This window comes from Lutjanus erythropterus, chromosome 19 (assembly GCF_056507025.1).
Source record: "Lutjanus erythropterus isolate fLutEry1 chromosome 19, fLutEry1.hap2, whole genome shotgun sequence".
Lineage (NCBI taxonomy): Eukaryota > Metazoa > Chordata > Actinopteri > Lutjaniformes > Lutjanidae > Lutjanus > Lutjanus erythropterus.
Window position 1 is genome coordinate 18,404,126 of NC_139335.1, and position 19,142 is coordinate 18,423,267.

The 19,142-nt window shown below is 40.5% G+C and overlaps 1 protein-coding gene across 1 annotated transcript in view; it reads right to left on the reverse strand.

The window, feature by feature from the left end:
• The window catches only part of LOC146309632 (septin-9-like), a 108,521-nt gene extending 89,892 nt beyond the window's left edge, over positions 1–18,629 (reverse strand). Inside the window, exons 1-2 of the mRNA XM_084744126.1 lie at positions 18,334–18,629; positions 2,756–2,818 (exon numbers count right to left, since the gene is read on the reverse strand). Of these exons, the coding sequence (XP_084600252.1) occupies positions 2,756–2,818; positions 18,334–18,355 (85 nt within the window). The 5' untranslated portion in view covers positions 18,356–18,629. The remainder of the gene's footprint in view (positions 1–2,755; positions 2,819–18,333) is intronic.
• Positions 18,630–19,142: the final 513 nt, after the last annotated feature.

Sequence of the window (19,142 nt, forward strand, 5' to 3'; positions counted from 1 at the left end):
ACACACACACACAAACTTGCCCTGTGGCGACAGCATCAACGTCAGGGAGGTCTGCTGACAAGCAAGGCCTTATCCTCAGCCTTAAGCAATTCCCTACAACCTGCACGTGTGTGTATCTGCTCAGGCATATCTGCATCTGTGAAATGTGTGTGTGTTTCTGTCTGTTGGCCTTTTTTTGTGTGTTTGTGTATCACGGATAGTAGGGCACAGCAGTTCAAGAACTCAATATGCTCGGAATAAAACCCAGAATAAAACTACAATGACTGAATGTGGAGCTTATTTTTGATTTTGTGTCATTTCCTCTGTTGTTTAGGAAAATTCTGAGCATGAATGGGAGAAAGTGTGTGTCTGAAAAGGACACGGAAGAATTTATTTTGCAAACAATTCCTCTTGTGTACTCATTACATTATTACATTAATGCTCATGTTGCTGTGCTCATGTGCTCCACACACTTCTCATTTTTTGTGCTTGCACATTTTGTTTGTATTTAATGACCTTCCACAGACATATAAACGGCCACAAACACACAACCAAGTACACTCTCCAGATACACATCTGTGTGGATGCAGAAACACACACAACCACCCAGCACTGTCAGAATGTGTTTGTTGTCTCATCGCCTGTCAGCTGTCTGTCAGATGAATACACATCCTGGGGTCAGTTCACTAACAGGCCCTGTGTAGACCTGGTATTAACATGCGTTCTTTCAGCAGTGTGAACACAGTGTGTCCTGGGCGTCACTGAAGGACCGCCTGCTCAACTGACTTCCTGTAAGTGCATCATTTGGTTCACTGTAATGCAAATTATGTGTTTAGACTCTCTTACCTGCAGCAGGTATTTGTGAACACACTAATAACTGCAATATCTCCACACCCCCTTTATAAATTATGTTATTTTGAGAGATGTTGAGAGAGGAGAAACTTCATAAACTTTTTTAAATACTCTCTACTACAAATTCTTAATTATTTGTGCCTTCTAATAATTTTGGCAAAGTTTCTTTGAGTAAAAAGATACTTTACTGTTGAGTCATCCGTTAAAAACAACAACACATTTTGCAAACTTGTTTTTTTTTCATACAGAAAGAGGAAGTGAAACAGCTACAGTGAATTCTTAATTAGTCGTGCCTTCTTGGAATTTTGGTATTAATGTAATTAAGTTGTTTCTTTCCTTGTACAAAACATTTTGTTGCTGGGAAACACTTTTACTTTCTCTGACTCTAAATCATAAATGTCACAAATCAGTCATAAATGGCTTTCTTTGTCATCAACATTGTGAGTTGTGCTCATTGTTCTGTTATAAAAAACCCTGAGCCCCACGGAGCAGCTGCTGACAGTGCAGGTAAAACGTGAGGCTCATTGTGGACTGACACTGGAGTTAAACGAGTAGTCAGTTGTTCATATTGCACAACCACATGGACGGAAATGGTCATTCAACAGGGAAACAACATCTGATCACAGGTGGTGATTCGAGACGCATTTGGAGACATATTTTCATGCCAGATGTGAACTCATGGGCTACGACCTCTCCAGTTGTGATCGGATCACATGTGGATGCATGTTAACACCAGGTCTGAACAGGCTCAAACAGATATATTTGTGAGTCTTACAGAACTTTGGATGCTCATGCATTAAAGGTATCAAAATGAACAGAAAGTGTGTATGTTTCAAGTCAAAATTTGCATGCTGCAAATTTGATGCGTGACACACGGCCCCTCACACAGTGAGTTTGTGTGCAAACCTAGCATGTATCTGTGTGTGTGAGAGTGTGTGTGTGTGTGTGTGTGTGTGTGTGTGTGTGTGTGTGTGTGTGTGTGTGTGTGTGTGTGTTTGCTTCTGTCCCCCTCCTCTCTTGTCTTCCTCCCCTCTATGTGCTGATGCTGCAGAAGATGCCTCAGTGGTGAGCCACAGCCACAGCTTCAGTGTATTAGCTACGTGCAGCACACACACACACACACACACAAACATGTTTTTATACACATTATGAAATTGCACATTAAAAGAAGAAAAACCTCAGAAAATAGAGAAAATGTGATTTTAGATTTTGCTTGGCTGATGATGAAGGTTAATGGAAATCTGTTTTCATTTGGACACCTGGTTTCACTTCCCTCTTGTTTTATTTCTGACAGCGAAAAAGCAAACAGCGGCAAAAGAAGTCGCAAAGAAACATCATTATTTGGCTCTTTGCTAAGCCCCTCTCCTGCAGCAACTATCCAATCATAGATTAGCAACCATGTTGAGGTAGTGTGCATGGGACTCTAAGATGATACTCAGTTTGGAGGGTGGCACATTTTTTTGCAGTCTTTCAAAAACATAACGAACAGATGTGCAAGGAATGAATTAAACTTTGTATCTGCTCTGACATATGCTGCAAACATTAACATGTCTGGCTAACTAGCTTACTATCTGCACTAACTGGATTTTTTCACTGCGTCAGTGATCTGCTGTTTACCTGCTATCAGCTGTTGTCTGGAAAGGAAACAGTACCTGCTCTGCCCTCAGTGTTACCATGCTGAGGTCAATGACACTGACTTATGTAATACTTAACAGGAATAGTGAGTGATTAAGTGGAAGCTGGAAAAGGCAGTGTAGACTTTGACATTAACCAAATCTGGACGGTTGACAGATACACAGACATGGATTGGTCAGTGGACTGTCTTTCAGATGTGGAAACAAGAAATGTATGTTTATACTAGATATTGAGTGTATGAATGAAATGTATGTAGAGATGAAAAATGACAGTGGTGCAGTCTACTTACTGGGACTGGTGATGCCAGATCCCTCTCTTTCAGTTCTCCTCACCCGAGCACTGGCTGATCTCGCTGAAAATGGGGACAAGGACAAAAGGACAAGTGAGTGAAGTCAAGAGAAACTGTACTGCACCCAACAGGTGTACCACGCCACTCCATCAAAGCAGATATCTGCATATGAAGGAAGAATCACAGGCACGTAGAAGAGAAAGTTATATCGTTATTATACCCCCTGGCTGTTGTCCCAAGAGGCTAAACCATCATCAGAAGATAGCCAATGAGCTCCAAGACTGGGTATGAATGACTTTGATACACAATTTCTGATAAATGCTTCACTGCAGTGACGTATTTGAAGAGGACTAGCCTGGGTGGCAGGTTTGGTTTTTGACAGTAAAGCACCAAGTGGGAACTTAACATTCTCCTTGACACCAAATAATTTACAGTTGTCACGTGGAAAGTTCCCAAGCAACACAAATGATCATCTAACCACTGTCTTTCAATAAATGTCAGGTTAAAATTAATGTGTCAAGTGGAAAATCAAAGGAATAAATGAAGAAACAGGGCATTAATAAATACCAGCAGGTAAGTTAATATAATAATATACACAGCAAGGGCCAATAAAAGTGTGGAACAACCTGAACTCTGCAGGGAAACATGCTGTCAATAAGTCAAGGTAAGTCAAGGTTATCTTCTAAAATTGATTTTGTCTTTCAAAGGAGTGGTAATGAAGGAAACAAGTGAGGATAAGAAGCAGACAGATGTCACTGTGTTGACCTCAGTTGCCTGATACTGTAGACCTGGTCCTGTACACACGACATCCTCATTCATGCTCATCTAACAGCCCCCAGCGCAAACAGCCAGGTCCTCCATGACGCCGCTGGTTGAGGAATCAGAGGAATGCCACTTCCTCTTGGCTGGTGGTCTGGATCCTGACACTAGTGGAATGCTCCGGGTAATCTCTCATTGATTGCCTCTGGTGTGTGTGTGTGTGTGTGTGGGCGTGTGTGTTAAGTTCTGCTGAATCACCAGCCATTGCATGAGCGGGAAATGGGCCAAACAGAGATACAAGTGTTGCTGTCTGCTCAGATGGGTGCTTCAACACCATTAGGAAAGTAGGGAAGTCTGTTTTCTGTAAAGTATCTAACTAAATGGTACATATGACTGTGTGGTTTAATATTTCAAGGCTATATTCATACAAAGAGTAAAAGAATCACAACGTCTAAATGGTTTTTGTTTGTATGTTCTTGGTGTATTTAAAGCCACAAAGGCAGCGTGGAGATCTACAGATGACAATGTCATTGTGTCTGATGGTCAGATGGTGAGTCAGTGGTCTTTCCATTGCTTTGGTCCAGACTAAAATATCTACTGAATAATTGGAAGGATTGCCATGAAATTATGTACAGACATTCGTGGTCCACAGACAATGTATCCTAATGACTTTGGTGATCCCCTGACTTTTCCTCTCGCCAGCATAAGGTTCACATTTATGGTTTTGAGAGAAATGTCTCAGCAACTATTATGCCATGAAATACTGGACATACATTCATGTCCTGCTTTGAGAGTAATTGTGGCAACCTTTTCACCAGGTACACATTAAATTTGTCCAATACTTTGGTTTGTGATCAAATACCCTCAAAACTTATGACATTCCCATCAGCCTCAGTTGTACTTTTTGTTTAGTGCCAGTGCGTATTTCTGGGATGATGACCGCATGACTGCAATATTCCCGTCATATAATGCCTAACACAGGGTTGAGATCATCACCACAAATTTTATTTTGTAGGGTCAATCTCATGTTATTCCACTGCACAATGCATTTGAGGTTAAAGCTGGCACACATACCATATGACCAGTCAGGACTACAGTCTCTGATTGGTCAACAGACTCAACCGAAGGCATCATGACATTGCCAGCAACAATAACAACAATAACTATTTTGAATTATTTATCATTATGGATATATTTTACAAAGTCTCCTGCATGAACACGTTGCTTTTTCACCACAGTAAGACAAAATCCATACGTCACAGCCCCACTAACTAGCAAATGCTAGCATGCTAACAAGGTAAATTAAGACAGTAAACATAATTAACATTATACCTGCACAAGATTAACATGTTAGTGTTGTCACTGTGAACATGTTATCATGCTGACGTTAGCAATTAGCTCAAAGCACAGCTGTGCCTTATTAGACCAGGTGGTGGCATGATAACAAGATGCTGTAGCTCTTTGAGATCAACCACACACTAGTTCTTTTCTTCTTTCCACTTCCAACAGCCCAGTCACCAGATGAGGTAAGTTCATCCGGTGCCGGGTGAGTCAGTCGTACCGTCCTGTTTTTAAGTTCTTAGAAATACTTCCTACCACAAATAAGTGCGCAACGTGACATTCATTTTCTGCCAATAATGCCCCGGCAAACATGGTGGTTTTCTGCCTGTGTTGTTACTGGTTTCAACACAAAGACAGCTGGTCCGAGGAAAAGGGAGTGAATGTGCCACTGTATGACTGGAAGATGTGACTAAAGCTTTTGTAATGTGTGTTTGTGTGTGAGGGAGAGAGGGTGAGAGAAACCAAGTCAGAGAAGTCGGCCACTCTTTAAGAGAGGCGAGTAAATAAAAGAAACTACTGTCAAGTGATGGTGATGTGCACTTCTTCGGTGATTAGGCATGCGCCTTCTCTCTGTAGCCTGTTAAAGGCGGGATGTTGCGCCATTATTCTGCCTCACTGTTCTGTATAAAACGTAAAAACATGGAATGGAGCGTCATTGTTGCTTTAGCTTTGAGAAGGTAGCAGAGGTAGTGACACAGTTGTTAAACTACACACCAACGCAGTTTTGTTACACATTAACCCTCCTTTGCTTTTGCTCCGGCATACTATCTCCATGTAAAAATGCAAAGCTGGGGTAATTACAGGCCTTCTTTATGGCAGTATTGCCGGATCTCTGTTTAAGAAGGGCTTTTGTCTGCTTCACAGACAAACAGAGATCAGTATCCCGCTGTTTCTGACACTACCAAACAAACAATTTGTGTAGCAGATGAAACTAAATGAAACAAGCCAAGATTTTACCACGCTGCATCTTCAATGTGAGAAATAGAAGGTGTGAAGTGAAGCTGCCAGTAAGCTTCATCAAAACAGATGGTTAAATACCTTCAAAAATCCCCTCCGCCCACATCTTTTAGATAACAAAATTGGGAGCCGTCTGTGTCAGACTGTCTCTGCAATGCTACAGACTGCAGATGAACAACACCTTCTGGACAACACAGGAAAAAACAAACAGGGTGACAAAATGGCAGGATGGGTGCATATTGTTTACAAAGGAAGGAAGAAAACATTTTGAATAAAATAATTTCTATCATTTTATGTAAGTATTCTAGAAATAATCCAGTTGTAAATTCCATGGTGGAAGGAGGCAAAAAGTTAAAATATTTTAACTTTGGACAGCACTTTGCTATCTACCATTGCTAGTGTCCTTTGCTGCCCTCACCTAATTTTACAGTCCTGCTCTACCTAAGCAAATGGCCAATAAACACATAGCAAACAAAAAAAATCCATATTACCTAGACTAAAAAACAACAATGAAAATGACCTATGTATTCGGTCATTTTCATTTGCTGTGACACCTTGCGGTTACCCTGATACCTACAACAATCCTAGCGCCGTCATTCCAGGTTAGACAGCGGACTCGTGGTATTGTGATCACAGTATTATTCTCTTCCTTGCACCATTTACAGGAGGGAGGATTGTGAATAAAATTGGCAGAGGAGGCTGGATCCTTTAAAAAGCGTAAATTATTTTGAATTTATGTCAGGTGGAGATAAGAGCATTGCAGTAAAACGAGCCGGTCAGTGTGTCTGTGTCCAGGTCAGAATAACCTGTAACCTGTAGAGTCCGACCAATACTGGATTATATAAAATCCAAACTGATGTATCAGTGTGCCTCTACTGTCAACAGCAGATAACTAAACAAAGCACCTTGTCAAAGTATTGAAACAGAAAACATGTATGTACACTCTTAGAAATTAGAGCTGAAGTTCTATCGAGAGCCGTTTGCTTCTAAATAACCCTTTTATGAAGAAAAGAAGAAGAGTTCTTTGTAAGATTAAGGGAAGAAAGAGTTTCGTTAAGGGTTCTTTGTACCATAATATAGAATCCTGGGTTCTTGATAAAATCCTTGGAATGTAGAAGCACTGTTGGTAGAACCCCCTGGGTGGATTTTTGTTAGCACCCTTAGAAACTGGAAAGATTGTGGACAGAACCCTAGAGAGGGCGGATGAAGTCATGGAAGAAATCTTTCGTCAAGGGTTCTTTGTATCACAATATAAAAGTGTTCTACGTAGAACTCCCAGCAGTTAGAGAACATGATGTGAATATCTGACCTCCAACAAAACAGATTAAAATTGATTTTCAACTATCTATGCAGCACAGATTTAACTAAAGAAACCTGTGTCAGTCTGCTCAGTGGAGGAAATGTTGCTCTTCTCTACAGTAGAGTTTTACAGTAAAAGTAAATCTAATGTTGATTTAAATGCCAGTAACAGAGCTGCTTCTGGCTTCATTGTTGATTCAAAGAGGAAGTACTGACTCATTTTTTCAGGCTTTTTAAATCACTAACTGGGCGTTCAGGCTGTCAAAAGTTGCTATAGTCAAAGAGTCGACTCTTTTATCCTGCTTCAAGTGTAAATCAGTAATCTGCCATGAGCCAAGTGATAACAGCATCAGTCTAATATGTGAGTGTGTACACATCTACGTGTGTTTTAGTGTATGGAAAAATGACTGAACAAATAAAACCCAGCCAAGTCTTTCAAGCCTTGCAGCCAAAAAAGCATGCCTGTGCCTATTTACTCTTTGAGCTGGGAATACAGTTTGAGAGAGGTGAGGTGAACACACACACACACACACACACACACACACACACCCTTACAACAAAACACAATGTGCTTCAAACAGACCATCCAAAGTTTAATACTGCCACAGAGTAATGTGCCACAGAAGCCGTAACAACACCACAAAGTTGTGTTGATATGCTAATAGTTGGCATTGAAATTATTTAATTCAACATAGCCGCCAGTAGCTGTGGGGTTTAAAGTGAGGGCAAAGTGCTGACAGACATAAAGCAAATATGCATTAGCCAATCACAGCCAGTTTAAATACAAACTGAGGGAGTGACACCTGCAAAGTTAAACTGGCACAAAGGTGTGTGTGTATATGTGTGTGTGTGTATGTGATTCTACATGCAGAGTCTGTGGCGGTACTCACCTGCTCAGTCTTGTCTGGGGCCACAAGAACACACACACACACACACACACACACACACACACACACACAGAGCACATATTGCAGCTCGAACGAGTTTCTTAAAAATCTCCTGACACAATGATCCACTTCAGGGGGATTTGTAATCTTCTGTCATCTTCTGAGGTCATATTTGTCTTATGACACTGCTCTGTACAACAGAGGTCATTACACACACGACACGTGAAAAGAATGAAACCAGTGTTTATGCTCATGGAAAAAACCCACTTTTAGTCCAGGCATTTTACCCAAAAGTGTGGGTCAACCTCACACAAATTGCAACATAAACAGACTCAGCAGATTTTGTGTCCTCAGCGTGTTCTGAATGAGAGCAAAAAAAGCCTTAAAGAATCGTATAAAAGGAAAGTTTTGAAAACCACTTAAATATGATCCTTACAAAAATGCCTTTTTTAGTTCAGGCGTTTTGAGAGAACAAAGTGGTGAACCTCAAACAAACTACAACAAAAAATCTGACAGATGTTTATACCATAAAAGAGATCCGAGTGGAGGTTCAAAGGTGTTTCTTAACCAACCTGGCACTACTTTTTTACTTCCTAAAATAACAATTTAAAGCTATAATATGTGACATTTCTGCATTAAAACGTCTAAAAAAAACTAGACATGTTTTATATTTTGGTACATTGTGTGATTACTTTATCCAAAATGTTAACAACACAAAGAGACATCCATAATTTCTCCTCATTTATCTTTATTTCAATATCATTTATTTATTAGAAATGTCATCCATGTATGTGTCAGTGTCTCAGTGAACTGACCCAATATTTTACTGTTTATCATTATATTATTTTTATTTTTTATTTTGTCACAGGTACTGAAAAGAATACAAGGTTTGTCCTTGAAATTAACATTTCTCAACTTTTTAGAAAAGCTGCTGTGAAATAAGGAATTTTAGGTGCAACAATATGGGATGGATTTATTCAAGGTAAGAGTGCATTCCTTTGCTAGCCGCTAGTTGCTATAAACTTCTGGGAAAACACAGGATACGTCAGATACGTCAGAGAGTGAGGATGGAAGTCGGCAAATGTAACCAAGCACAAATAAATATAAACAAAACCTTTATATTACTTCATCCATGAACATCATTTCTGCCTGAGTCATGTTAGGTAGATTTTCATCAGCTATAGTGGTGGTTTAAAAGTGAAGTTAACAACCGCCATGGTCCCACGCTACTTCATGACATCATCAAACTACGTCTTTATTATTATGAGAGACTCCTAGTGGCACAATAAATACATATTGTGGGTTTAAATCAACATCAAAATATTAGTATAGGCTATTTAAATACAAGACAGCATAAATTGGCATTAATCCATATTAACGCTGGCATTGATTAACACTCCACGTCTCATGTGAAGCACAGTTCCAGTTTGATTGTGGACGCCACTGAACCCTTTGTGTGGTCATCAGACAAGAAGACATTCATAAATTAATTTTTGTTTTTGTTTTTTAATATAGCTGCAATGGGAAATTGTAGTATCGCAGATTTCAGCATTTTTCAATACTTTTCCCCAACTGGATTTCTTAAAGCCACATATATGAGACTAGAACGGTTGAAAGAGTTTCCGTTGCACTTTGTTTGGAGTTATGTCGTATAATGCTTGCACTATTTGAGCAGGGAGTAAATGTATGGCTGTATGTGTCTTTACTATAGGCCTCGCTGATTGATGTCAATTGCACTGCTTGAAGCTCTGTGTGTGTGTGTGTGTGTGTGTGTGTGTGTGTGTGTGTGTGTGTGTGTGTGTGTGTGTGTGTGTGTGCGCGCGCGTGTGTGTGTGCATGTAACATGACCGGTCAAGTGCATGGCTATGCCTGGACAAACATGTCGACTGATTAGTTATTTGTCTCAGATGACTAGAGAGAGTAAACACAGGGCAGAGGGTGCAGCACTTTAACATGCTTGAAACAGAAGAGCAATCACACACACACACACACACACACACACACAGACTTGCAAGGGTGTACCAAACACACACTATGATGCATGCTGTGTAGCTATCTGAGATTTTTCGTGTTTGCAAAAGGAGGTGTTGCTGTATCTTATGTGAGCAGGAGGGCAGAGGAGGAGGAGGAAGATCCTAACCTTCTTTCTTTCCCTCCGTTTTACCCTGTCTTCTTTTACTTCCACATTTTCCTTTGAGGCTAGGGGGTGTTTTGATTAAAACATGAATCAATTGTGTGGCTGACATTGTTGGAGTTATGGAAGAGGTATTTTTAACAAAAAAAAGAAAAGCATCTAATTGATAATAATTGCTGTCATTCCATTCTGCCCACAGTTATAAAGCTATCATCACTAAACAGTCTAATGCCACATCACCTGGGGGATTTTTTTTTTTTTAAACTGTGTAAACATTGTTAATTTAAACCAGTGGTTCTCAAACTTTTCCAGACATGCCCCCTTTCAGAAGCAAAAAAAGAGTTCATACCCCATCCCACAATTTCTATTAATCATTAACAAAAATTGGGGAAGCATCTAATAAAAAATGATAAAAGCATGATAACATCAGCAAACTCTATTTTCCCTAAATAAATCAGGCTCATTCAACTTAGTTTCTCTCCATATTTTTTGCCCTCTTCAGGAGTAAATCTTTCTGTAGAGAACCTGAGCCCTTCAGGAGGAACCCTTATTTCTAAGAATGCACCCACATATTTAGTTTGACTCTGAAATGCATCATGATGGAGACTAAAGATGCTCTAACTTTGGATAATTATTCATGTATCGCAATTTTTTCACAATCACTTTGTCAGACTCAAAATGTAAAAAGTTTACATCCCTCCCTCCTTTGTGTCTCTGCTCTTCCACCTCTTCCATTGTGTTTTTATGGCCCTCATTACACATGTGAGGAGTAGGCTGCAAATACAGCGTTTCACAACTCTGCCTGTGAAAGAGCGAGGAGCGGATGTACGGGTGGAGAGAAAGGGAATGAGAGAAAAAAAAAAGAAAGAAAGCAAGACAAACTCAACGACTGGACAGCCATTTTTCAAGATTGTTTTCACAGCCCGGATAAGGCCTTTACCTGGATGGATTCTTAATGAAGACGGACTACAGCAAACACACACACAGGCAGAGTCATACACACATGTAGTCACACATCAAGAAAAGACACTGGCCATGACCCTGAACTGCACTCCTCCCAAATGAATAGCTGTTGTTCTGGCGCCAAAGGTATGAACCGGCAACACCTTTTCCTACCTCTGCGCTTTCAGCGCAAACCCATTGCTCACTCACCACTCTCATTGAAAACCAGCACAGCTTTGCCAAACACACAGTCACCTCTCTGTACTCTCCACAATGCTAACACAAGCCCATATATATATAAAAGTGTTTTAAGCCAGGGTTAGACAGGATACCACAGCAGTCTATAAAACAATACTGGTGTGGTAGATAAGGATCAGCCTTCCTTCTTGTGAGGTTGTTAAAACCTTGAGTCAGTTAAAGAGTCAATAGAGCTTTATGGGTTGAAACTCCCTCAGGAAACATGTAGTTACTGTATGTCACAGGTGACTGTTTGCATCTATGTGCAAGTTCAGAAATGTGGGTTTTAGCATCTGTGTGTTCACAAGGATTTCCATGTTTGCATGGTGGTCTGTCCACAAACACACACTTGTATGTGCACTGTTTAGTATATATGCATGAAAACTTATATTTTACTTTATTATATATATCCAGTTTCTTTTGTGATAAAGAGAAAAAGCACAAAGGGGAAAACAGGGCTGAAATGCTAACAAAATGACTGTGTAGAAATCATTTTCTTTTATTTGGATGAAAAGGGTTCTTAATGGAACCTTTAGAGGTTCAAAGGACCCTTTCTTCAAAAAAGGGTTCTTCAGATGCAAATGGTTCTTGGCAGAACCTCAGCCTTCAGAAATAACCGTTTTTGAACCCTTATAGTGTAGCTAAGAACATCAATTTTAAGCATGTCAAACAATTCACACCCTGCGTCCACCAGAGAGGAAAAGCTGTATAGGCAAACTCAACATTGCCTAGTGAGAGAAGAGAAACAGTGATATTTACAACAATTTGATCAAATTACCAGGAAAGATCATCATTCATTCATTCATCCATTCATGCATTTATTCATCCATCATCACCTCTACAGTTTGTCTCTGCAAAGCAGCAGACAGCAACTGTAACTTCGGCATAACGTTACTTAGAGTGACTTGTTGGGTTTAATTGTGTTCTTTCTCTTTTGTTTTTTCTTAATGTTATAATAAAAAAGTGGCTGTCTTGAACACATCTGTGCTAAAAATTAGATCAAGACTTTGTGCGCTGCCAACAGTATGACTCACATGCAGCTAACATGCATTATCTTGCTAATTCAGGAGCACTATCTCCGCTCCAATACGCTCTCTGAACAGATATGAATCACTAACACTTAAAAGTGAATGCTAGTTGCAATAAAAAATGTATTCATGTCACAACAGGACATGGTTGATTCTGCCAAGCAGTGGAGTTCCTATTGTTTCTTTGAATGTGCTCTGTCTCTGTTAGATAGGGAGAAAATCTTTCCTGTCAAGTCTGTAAGTTAATCAGGTGCTGGTGCAATGAACTTGAAGTTATGGTAAGTTTGAAGTATTTCAGTAAATACAGCTACAAACCCTGATTCCAAAAGTTTTGTAAAATGTAAATGTAAAAACAGAATGCAATGATTTACAAATCAAAAACAGGTTATAGTATCTGGCCAAAACCCACATACTGAATGCCCCTGACCTACAATCCCTCATGAGGCACTGCATTAAGACTGTGTGCAGGATATTACTACGTGGACTCGTGGAACACTGTTGTTTACCGTTGATGGTAAAACCAGTTTGTTGCTGCATCTGCAAATGCCAGTTAAGACTCTACCATGCAAAGCCATATATCAACAACATCTAGAAATCCTGCAGACGTCTCTAGTTCCACATTTCAGATGGTTTATGAAAGTCATGGACAATCAGGAAAGGACCATCCAGATTGTTACCAGTCCCAAAGTTCAAAAGCCATCATCTGTGATGGTATGGGGGCATGTTAGTGCCCATGGCATCATGGCTTACAGTCACATCTGTGAAGGCCCCATTAATGCTAATGCCGGCATCCAGATGACATCTTTTTCAGAGACGTCCCTGCTTATCTCAGCAGGACAATGCCAAGACATTCTGCATGTGTTACAACAGTCTGGCTTCAAAGTAAAAGAGTTCAGATACTTGACTGGCCTGCCTTAATTGAAAACAATTAATATGATTAGTTTCAACATTAAATATCTCTATATTTGCAAATCATTTACACAACATTACAACTTTTTTGCAGTCCGGTTTGTAATTTAAATGGTGCCTGACAGTGCATGCACTTTATTATTCTAATACCCACATTTAGATGTCAGTGCACATGTTCCACCACACATCAGAACCACTCTGAGCCTGCTATTATCTTTTTACAGGATCTCTCCTGGCCTCAGGCCTACAGTACAGGCAGTCTGTTGTATCAGTTCACACCCCCAGCAGCAGCCAGCAGCAGCAGCCAGCATCACAGAGCTGCATTCTTGGCTGTAGATAATAAACACAGAGCAGAGTGGACACTTCAGAGCAGGCTCCACGCGGCTGAGAGGGGAGGACCATACACAGCAGAGACAAGACATAGACTGTAGGTCTCCTGCAATCAGGGGAACTCCACATTCCAGAGTATATCTATGACACTGTGTTTCAAACACTATCGAGTAAAGTGTAGTACAAAGTGGTGAAGTAACTGATAAGTTAAATGCGTTTAAGCCTCGTAGATAACCAGAGAGGTTTGTGAGTAATAACAAAGCTACCTCTGCAGAAATAAGTCTGAGACAAATGGCCAGTGTTCACAAAGCCACGCCCCCTTAGTTACTGTTCCTACACCTGTCAATAGACCCCTATCTTTTTAGTAAACATTATGATGCTTTTTTTGTGGGTGGAGTTTAGGTAGAGGCAAAACAATCCCCTAAACACAATAGCTAATAATAGCTAGCAAGTTTTGTTGGCTTGTTTCTCAACAATGACTGAAGAAAATACGAGCTCTTCTGAATAATTTTTATTTACTGTTATTAGTATCCCCCCCCCCCCCCCCCCCCTCCCCCTCTGTCCCTCCTGGGCTTCCGTAGCCCCTCCAGTCAGCCCTTCACAGTGCTGAGGGTAACTTGTATGGAAAAATGTTTCTGCATTATTTTATTGTTTTCTTTGGAAATTGAGCCATTTATTTGTAACCTCTGGTGCACAATGTTAACTGTTGAATACTATTACATTACCAAGCTGTTTTGTGTTGTTTTGCCTCCTGATACAGGTTTTATAGATGACCAGAAGGCAATTAATGTGTGATAATGTCTTCTGCAGGACTAAATTAATGCTGGAAAACAGTCCCTTGAGTCATACTCTTTCATGCCCTACCCACATCCGTTATGGCTTACTGGAAAGGCCCTGCTACACTTAATAGAACAGGACCTTAATCACTGTTAACACCTGTATTCACACTATTGTTTCATATTAATATTTGGATTTCTAGCAATAACACCTTTAAATCAAACTATTTGAAAGCCACATTGTCCAGCATTGTAGAGCATACTGACTAGGCTACTGTACGTGCATGTCCACGTGTTCCAATACATTATTAGCCCATTATTCACAGCCTTCTAGGAAGCCAAATTGAGGGTTAGACCATCCTCGGCATGCTCTGCTAGATGACAGGGCAAATATGTCTCAACACAGTTTATAGCTTGACTTTCAAGTTACCATCCAACAATAGCTTTAGGCTCCGTATCAAAGCGTCCTTGCTGACTCTCCAGTATAAACAGGCTAAAAGCCGTAATGCACAGTGCAGTAAGTGAGGCATTTGTCACAGAGGTACAAGTAGAATTAGGTGTGTATGAGTGTGTTTTGAGTGGGACATAAAAGCACATACCAGGAGGAGTGTAGGCTACTTGGAAAATAATGACTCTGTGTGTGTGGGGGGAGAGAGAGAGCTGTTATTCTTGCAGGTTACTCATTGATCCAGACAACTTGAGGGAGTGGTGTGCAAGTCAGGGATTGGCTCCACGAGCAGGGTTCAGCCGTATGAGTGAACACAGGCACACACACACACTAATGTATTCATATAAACACCCCCCCTCCAAAAAAAATACAACATATACACACATTTCTATACACAAGGTCTGAGGTTGGCTTTACACGGTGAAAGGTTTATGCAACTAGTTTCAGGTTGCAAACTGCATGAAACACAAATCCCATGTAATTTGACAATTACATGAAGCAGTTCAAAGATAAAACTCTCATGCGATATAATTTATTTAATGTTACTAAAAATAAGATGGCTGGATTGGTAATTCTTTTTAGCAATAATTGTTTTCATGTAACATTGTAACATTTGCATCTTTGTATCTTATTTCGTTTGGTTTTCTCACTGAATAATATCAATTTGGATGATTGATTTATGATTGTATTTTATACCAGTGCTGATTCTCATCAAAATGGCACACTTCTAACTAATTGTAAACAAACTGTAATGTAAACAAACTTTGATGAGCTCACATTTGTTTATTGACAGTGTTACCATCCTTCTGAACTGTTCATAGTAGTAATATTGAGACAGTGTCGAGTTGAAATCAGTCTTCAGATCAGTTGGGGGTGTTTGGAATGTGGAATGTTTGATGCAATCATCTGACGTTATCAGCATGTCGATTGGCTATGAAACTATGAAACTAGTTTCACAAAGTTGAGAGTTTTGCAACTGTTGCTGCTGAGTTTCAGACAAGTTTCAAGGTGCTGCAGAGGGCTTCAATTGCAACTTAGTGCCACCTTAATATAAACCAACTAAAGTCCTGTGAACGTTTCACTGTGTAAAACCCAGCTTAAGGTAAAGCTAAGTTGCAAATGAGCTACACTGTGTAAACAGAGCTTGAAACATGTTTGTTTCACTTTGTGAAACTAGTTTCGTGCAACAGCCAATCAAAACGCTGATAATGGGTCAGACGGTGACGTCAAACACACCACATTACAAACATAGAATTGTGGTTGTTTTCAGAAGAAGATTATCTTCATGGTCATCATAGATGCAACAAACAAACATGAGCGAGGCAAAGTTTGTTTATGTTGCAGTTAGCAGGTGACTACCGTTATTGCTAGCTTAATTATAGTTATGCTATATATTAACTCTGGATGAGAATCAGACCTGTTATATAAAATATAATCACATATCAAGCTACAATTTTATACTATACTTGTATGGAAATTGTTTCCTGCAGTTTGCAAACTAGATCCTTGAAAGTTTAATCGTGTGAAGCCAAACTAAAACTCAAACTTCAGGTGTGTGTGTGTGTGTGTGTGTGTGTGTGTGTGTCTGTGTGTGTGTGTGTGTGTGTGTGTGTGTTTGTGTGTGTGCACAATGGTATTTGCGTACAAAACATAGGTGGACCTTTCTCTCTCAAAGTCACCCCTCCACATCTCTGATGCTTGTCTAAACACCCCTACACGTTAGAGACACACATCAGACTACACACACACTTTGTTATTAGACTATTTCCCCGAGTGAAGCTCTGACAAGGAATGTGACAGCTCCACACACATCGCACGGCAGGGCAGAGGCAGAACACACACACACAGTGGAAGAGGAGAGGCGGCATGACCCAACATGTGTTTGGCTCTGATGGAAAACCGTTGGACGCTCCATCGCACAAAGACTCAGGGAAGAGGAGCCGGGAAAGCCGGCATTCCGTGGGATATGGTTGTGTACACTGGACTGAGCCGGAGCTTAGAGGGAGGGAGGAAGAGGGGGGTGAAACGGGGCAAGGAGGGGCAGAAGAAGATGGAAGTGACAATAAGCAGTCCTGGGGAGAGAGAAGGGGGAAGAGGGGGAAGAGAAAGGGGGCTTCAGAGGAGAAGAGAGACAAAGGAAGGAGGGAGGAAGAACCTAGAGGGATGTAACTAATATCAGTCAGGACATGATGCATGTGACAACAAGGCAGCCCTTTTGGTTAGTGAGACTTTCCTTCAAACAACCAGCTTTGATTCAAGCCTTGAGGCAGAAATCCTTTCTACAGTTGGAACCAGTTTGATCCAATATTGGTATTGGGTACCGATACTGAAGGATTTCCCTTATCTGCTGTCTAGATTCCTAAGTCTGATGTTTTTATGAAAATTAAGTTTTATACTCACAGGAAAAATGTTGTAGCACAAATGAATTAATAAATTTGTTATTAAAAAGTTCTACAAAGATATCCAGTAGTTCCCATACTTATTATTAAATAATCTCCGATTCCAGCCTCTTAAATGTGAATAATTCCTGCTTTATGGATGGATTAATTGAGAAAATAATCGACCGATTAGTCGACTGTGAAAAAAATTGCTAGTTGCAGCCCTACAAATGTCATTTACATTTTCAAACTCTTCTTTCAAAAGATGTCAAGTATGATTAAGAATGCATTATTTGAAAACTGCTAATAAATAACACATTTTGTATAGGGGGCAAGTAAAAACTGACTTTGGGTATTCCTGCACCTGTTCATAGGCAAGTAAAAAAATGTTGAACCCTGATCAGGATAATCACAATGCAGTCTTCCAAGGATCTTTGATGCAAGCTGTCAAATACCCAGATAATCTGTGTGTTTCATAGCAAAAACTCTTTCGCAATAACCTGAATCACATCCAGCCAGTCCCAGAATAAACTTGAACCAATTGGCTTGTGTACAGTCGATTTGATTCAGATGTATAAATCAAGTCATCTTTCAGGGCGCTTGTGGGGAGGAGTGCAGGAACTGGTCCATAAAACTGTCAATCAAAACAGATAACGAGGTAACTGTCTCATGATCGGAGTAAACAGTGTACTTAAACCAACCATAAATGAATCCTTCTCTTTTGTGGTACGTTCAACTTCCCTCTCTGTTCTGTTCTTCAGAGCATTAAAGAACCTGAGGATACTGAGCTCGGCTCTGTGTGCCACCTCTGTGCCATGATGTCGTGTGTGCGTGAGGCCACAGTCACACATCATCTGGCCTTTGGACTTAAAACCAGAGGGAAATGTTTTACAACCACACCCACGGATCCGTGTGTGGGCTCTTATTTTGCAAAGGAGGCATCCAAAAGAAGAAAGTCTGGAATAATCACATCTGTGCAGGAGCAGTGATACAGCGCGTATTCACAGTTAACGCTGTTAAACATTAATCTGCATTTATGCCAGTCCTCCCTGCTCTATACGCCCACACAGCAGGCTACTTCACATGTTGGAACCTTTCCTCTAATCAAACTACAGCAACAATCTGAAGATCTCTTCTAAGAAAACACACTCACCTGTATATGAAGACTTCTTCATGACTGCAGATGTTTCCTCTCTTAGTCTTTAGGTGGTTTTACAGCTGTTGAGAGTTGATGAATCGCTCTGCTGTTTAAGTGTTAAGGGCACGTCTGCATCCGTAACTTTTCCAGGTTGTTTCTTTTTCTCTGCTCCTCTGTTTCCTCCTCTGTTTCCTGGACGGTCACCTGGGCGCAGGTAAATTCACTTCTTCCCGAACTTCCTGAACTTTTTCCCCGTCTTAATTTCCAGCGCGAGCCACTTGGGGAGACAAGTCTGCTGGGAATGGACAGAATCACACCTGCGCTCCTGACGCACGCCCAGTCCAGGAGCGGGAGTGGTTTACTGCGCAGTGACTGCATGTGGAGGCTTTCGCATGTCAAAGACCAGAGGTTCAGTAAAGACATGGTTAAATCATTTTTACTGCGGGATTAAGGGTTTGAAGTTTGAACTATCTGCAACAAATTCATTGAACTGGACAGTTTGGTCATCCTGAAATCCAGTAGTACTCAGGTCAGCACTCTTAGAAGTAAGGGTTCCAAAAGGGTTCTTCTTGAAGGGCTGAGGTTCTACCCAGAACCATTTGCATTTAAAGAACCATTTTAATCCTTCAAGGATTGTTGAAATCCTATAGCAGAACTCTTTCATCAAGGGTTTTTTGTACTATGTCATAAAGATTTTCTTGGTAGAACCCTCTTGAGAACCCCACTAGAACCTGTTTGGTGGGTTCCAAATAAAACCAGTGGAATGTACAAAGGTTCTTTGCAGAACCCCATTGGTGTGTTCTTGATAACACCCTTGGAAAAGA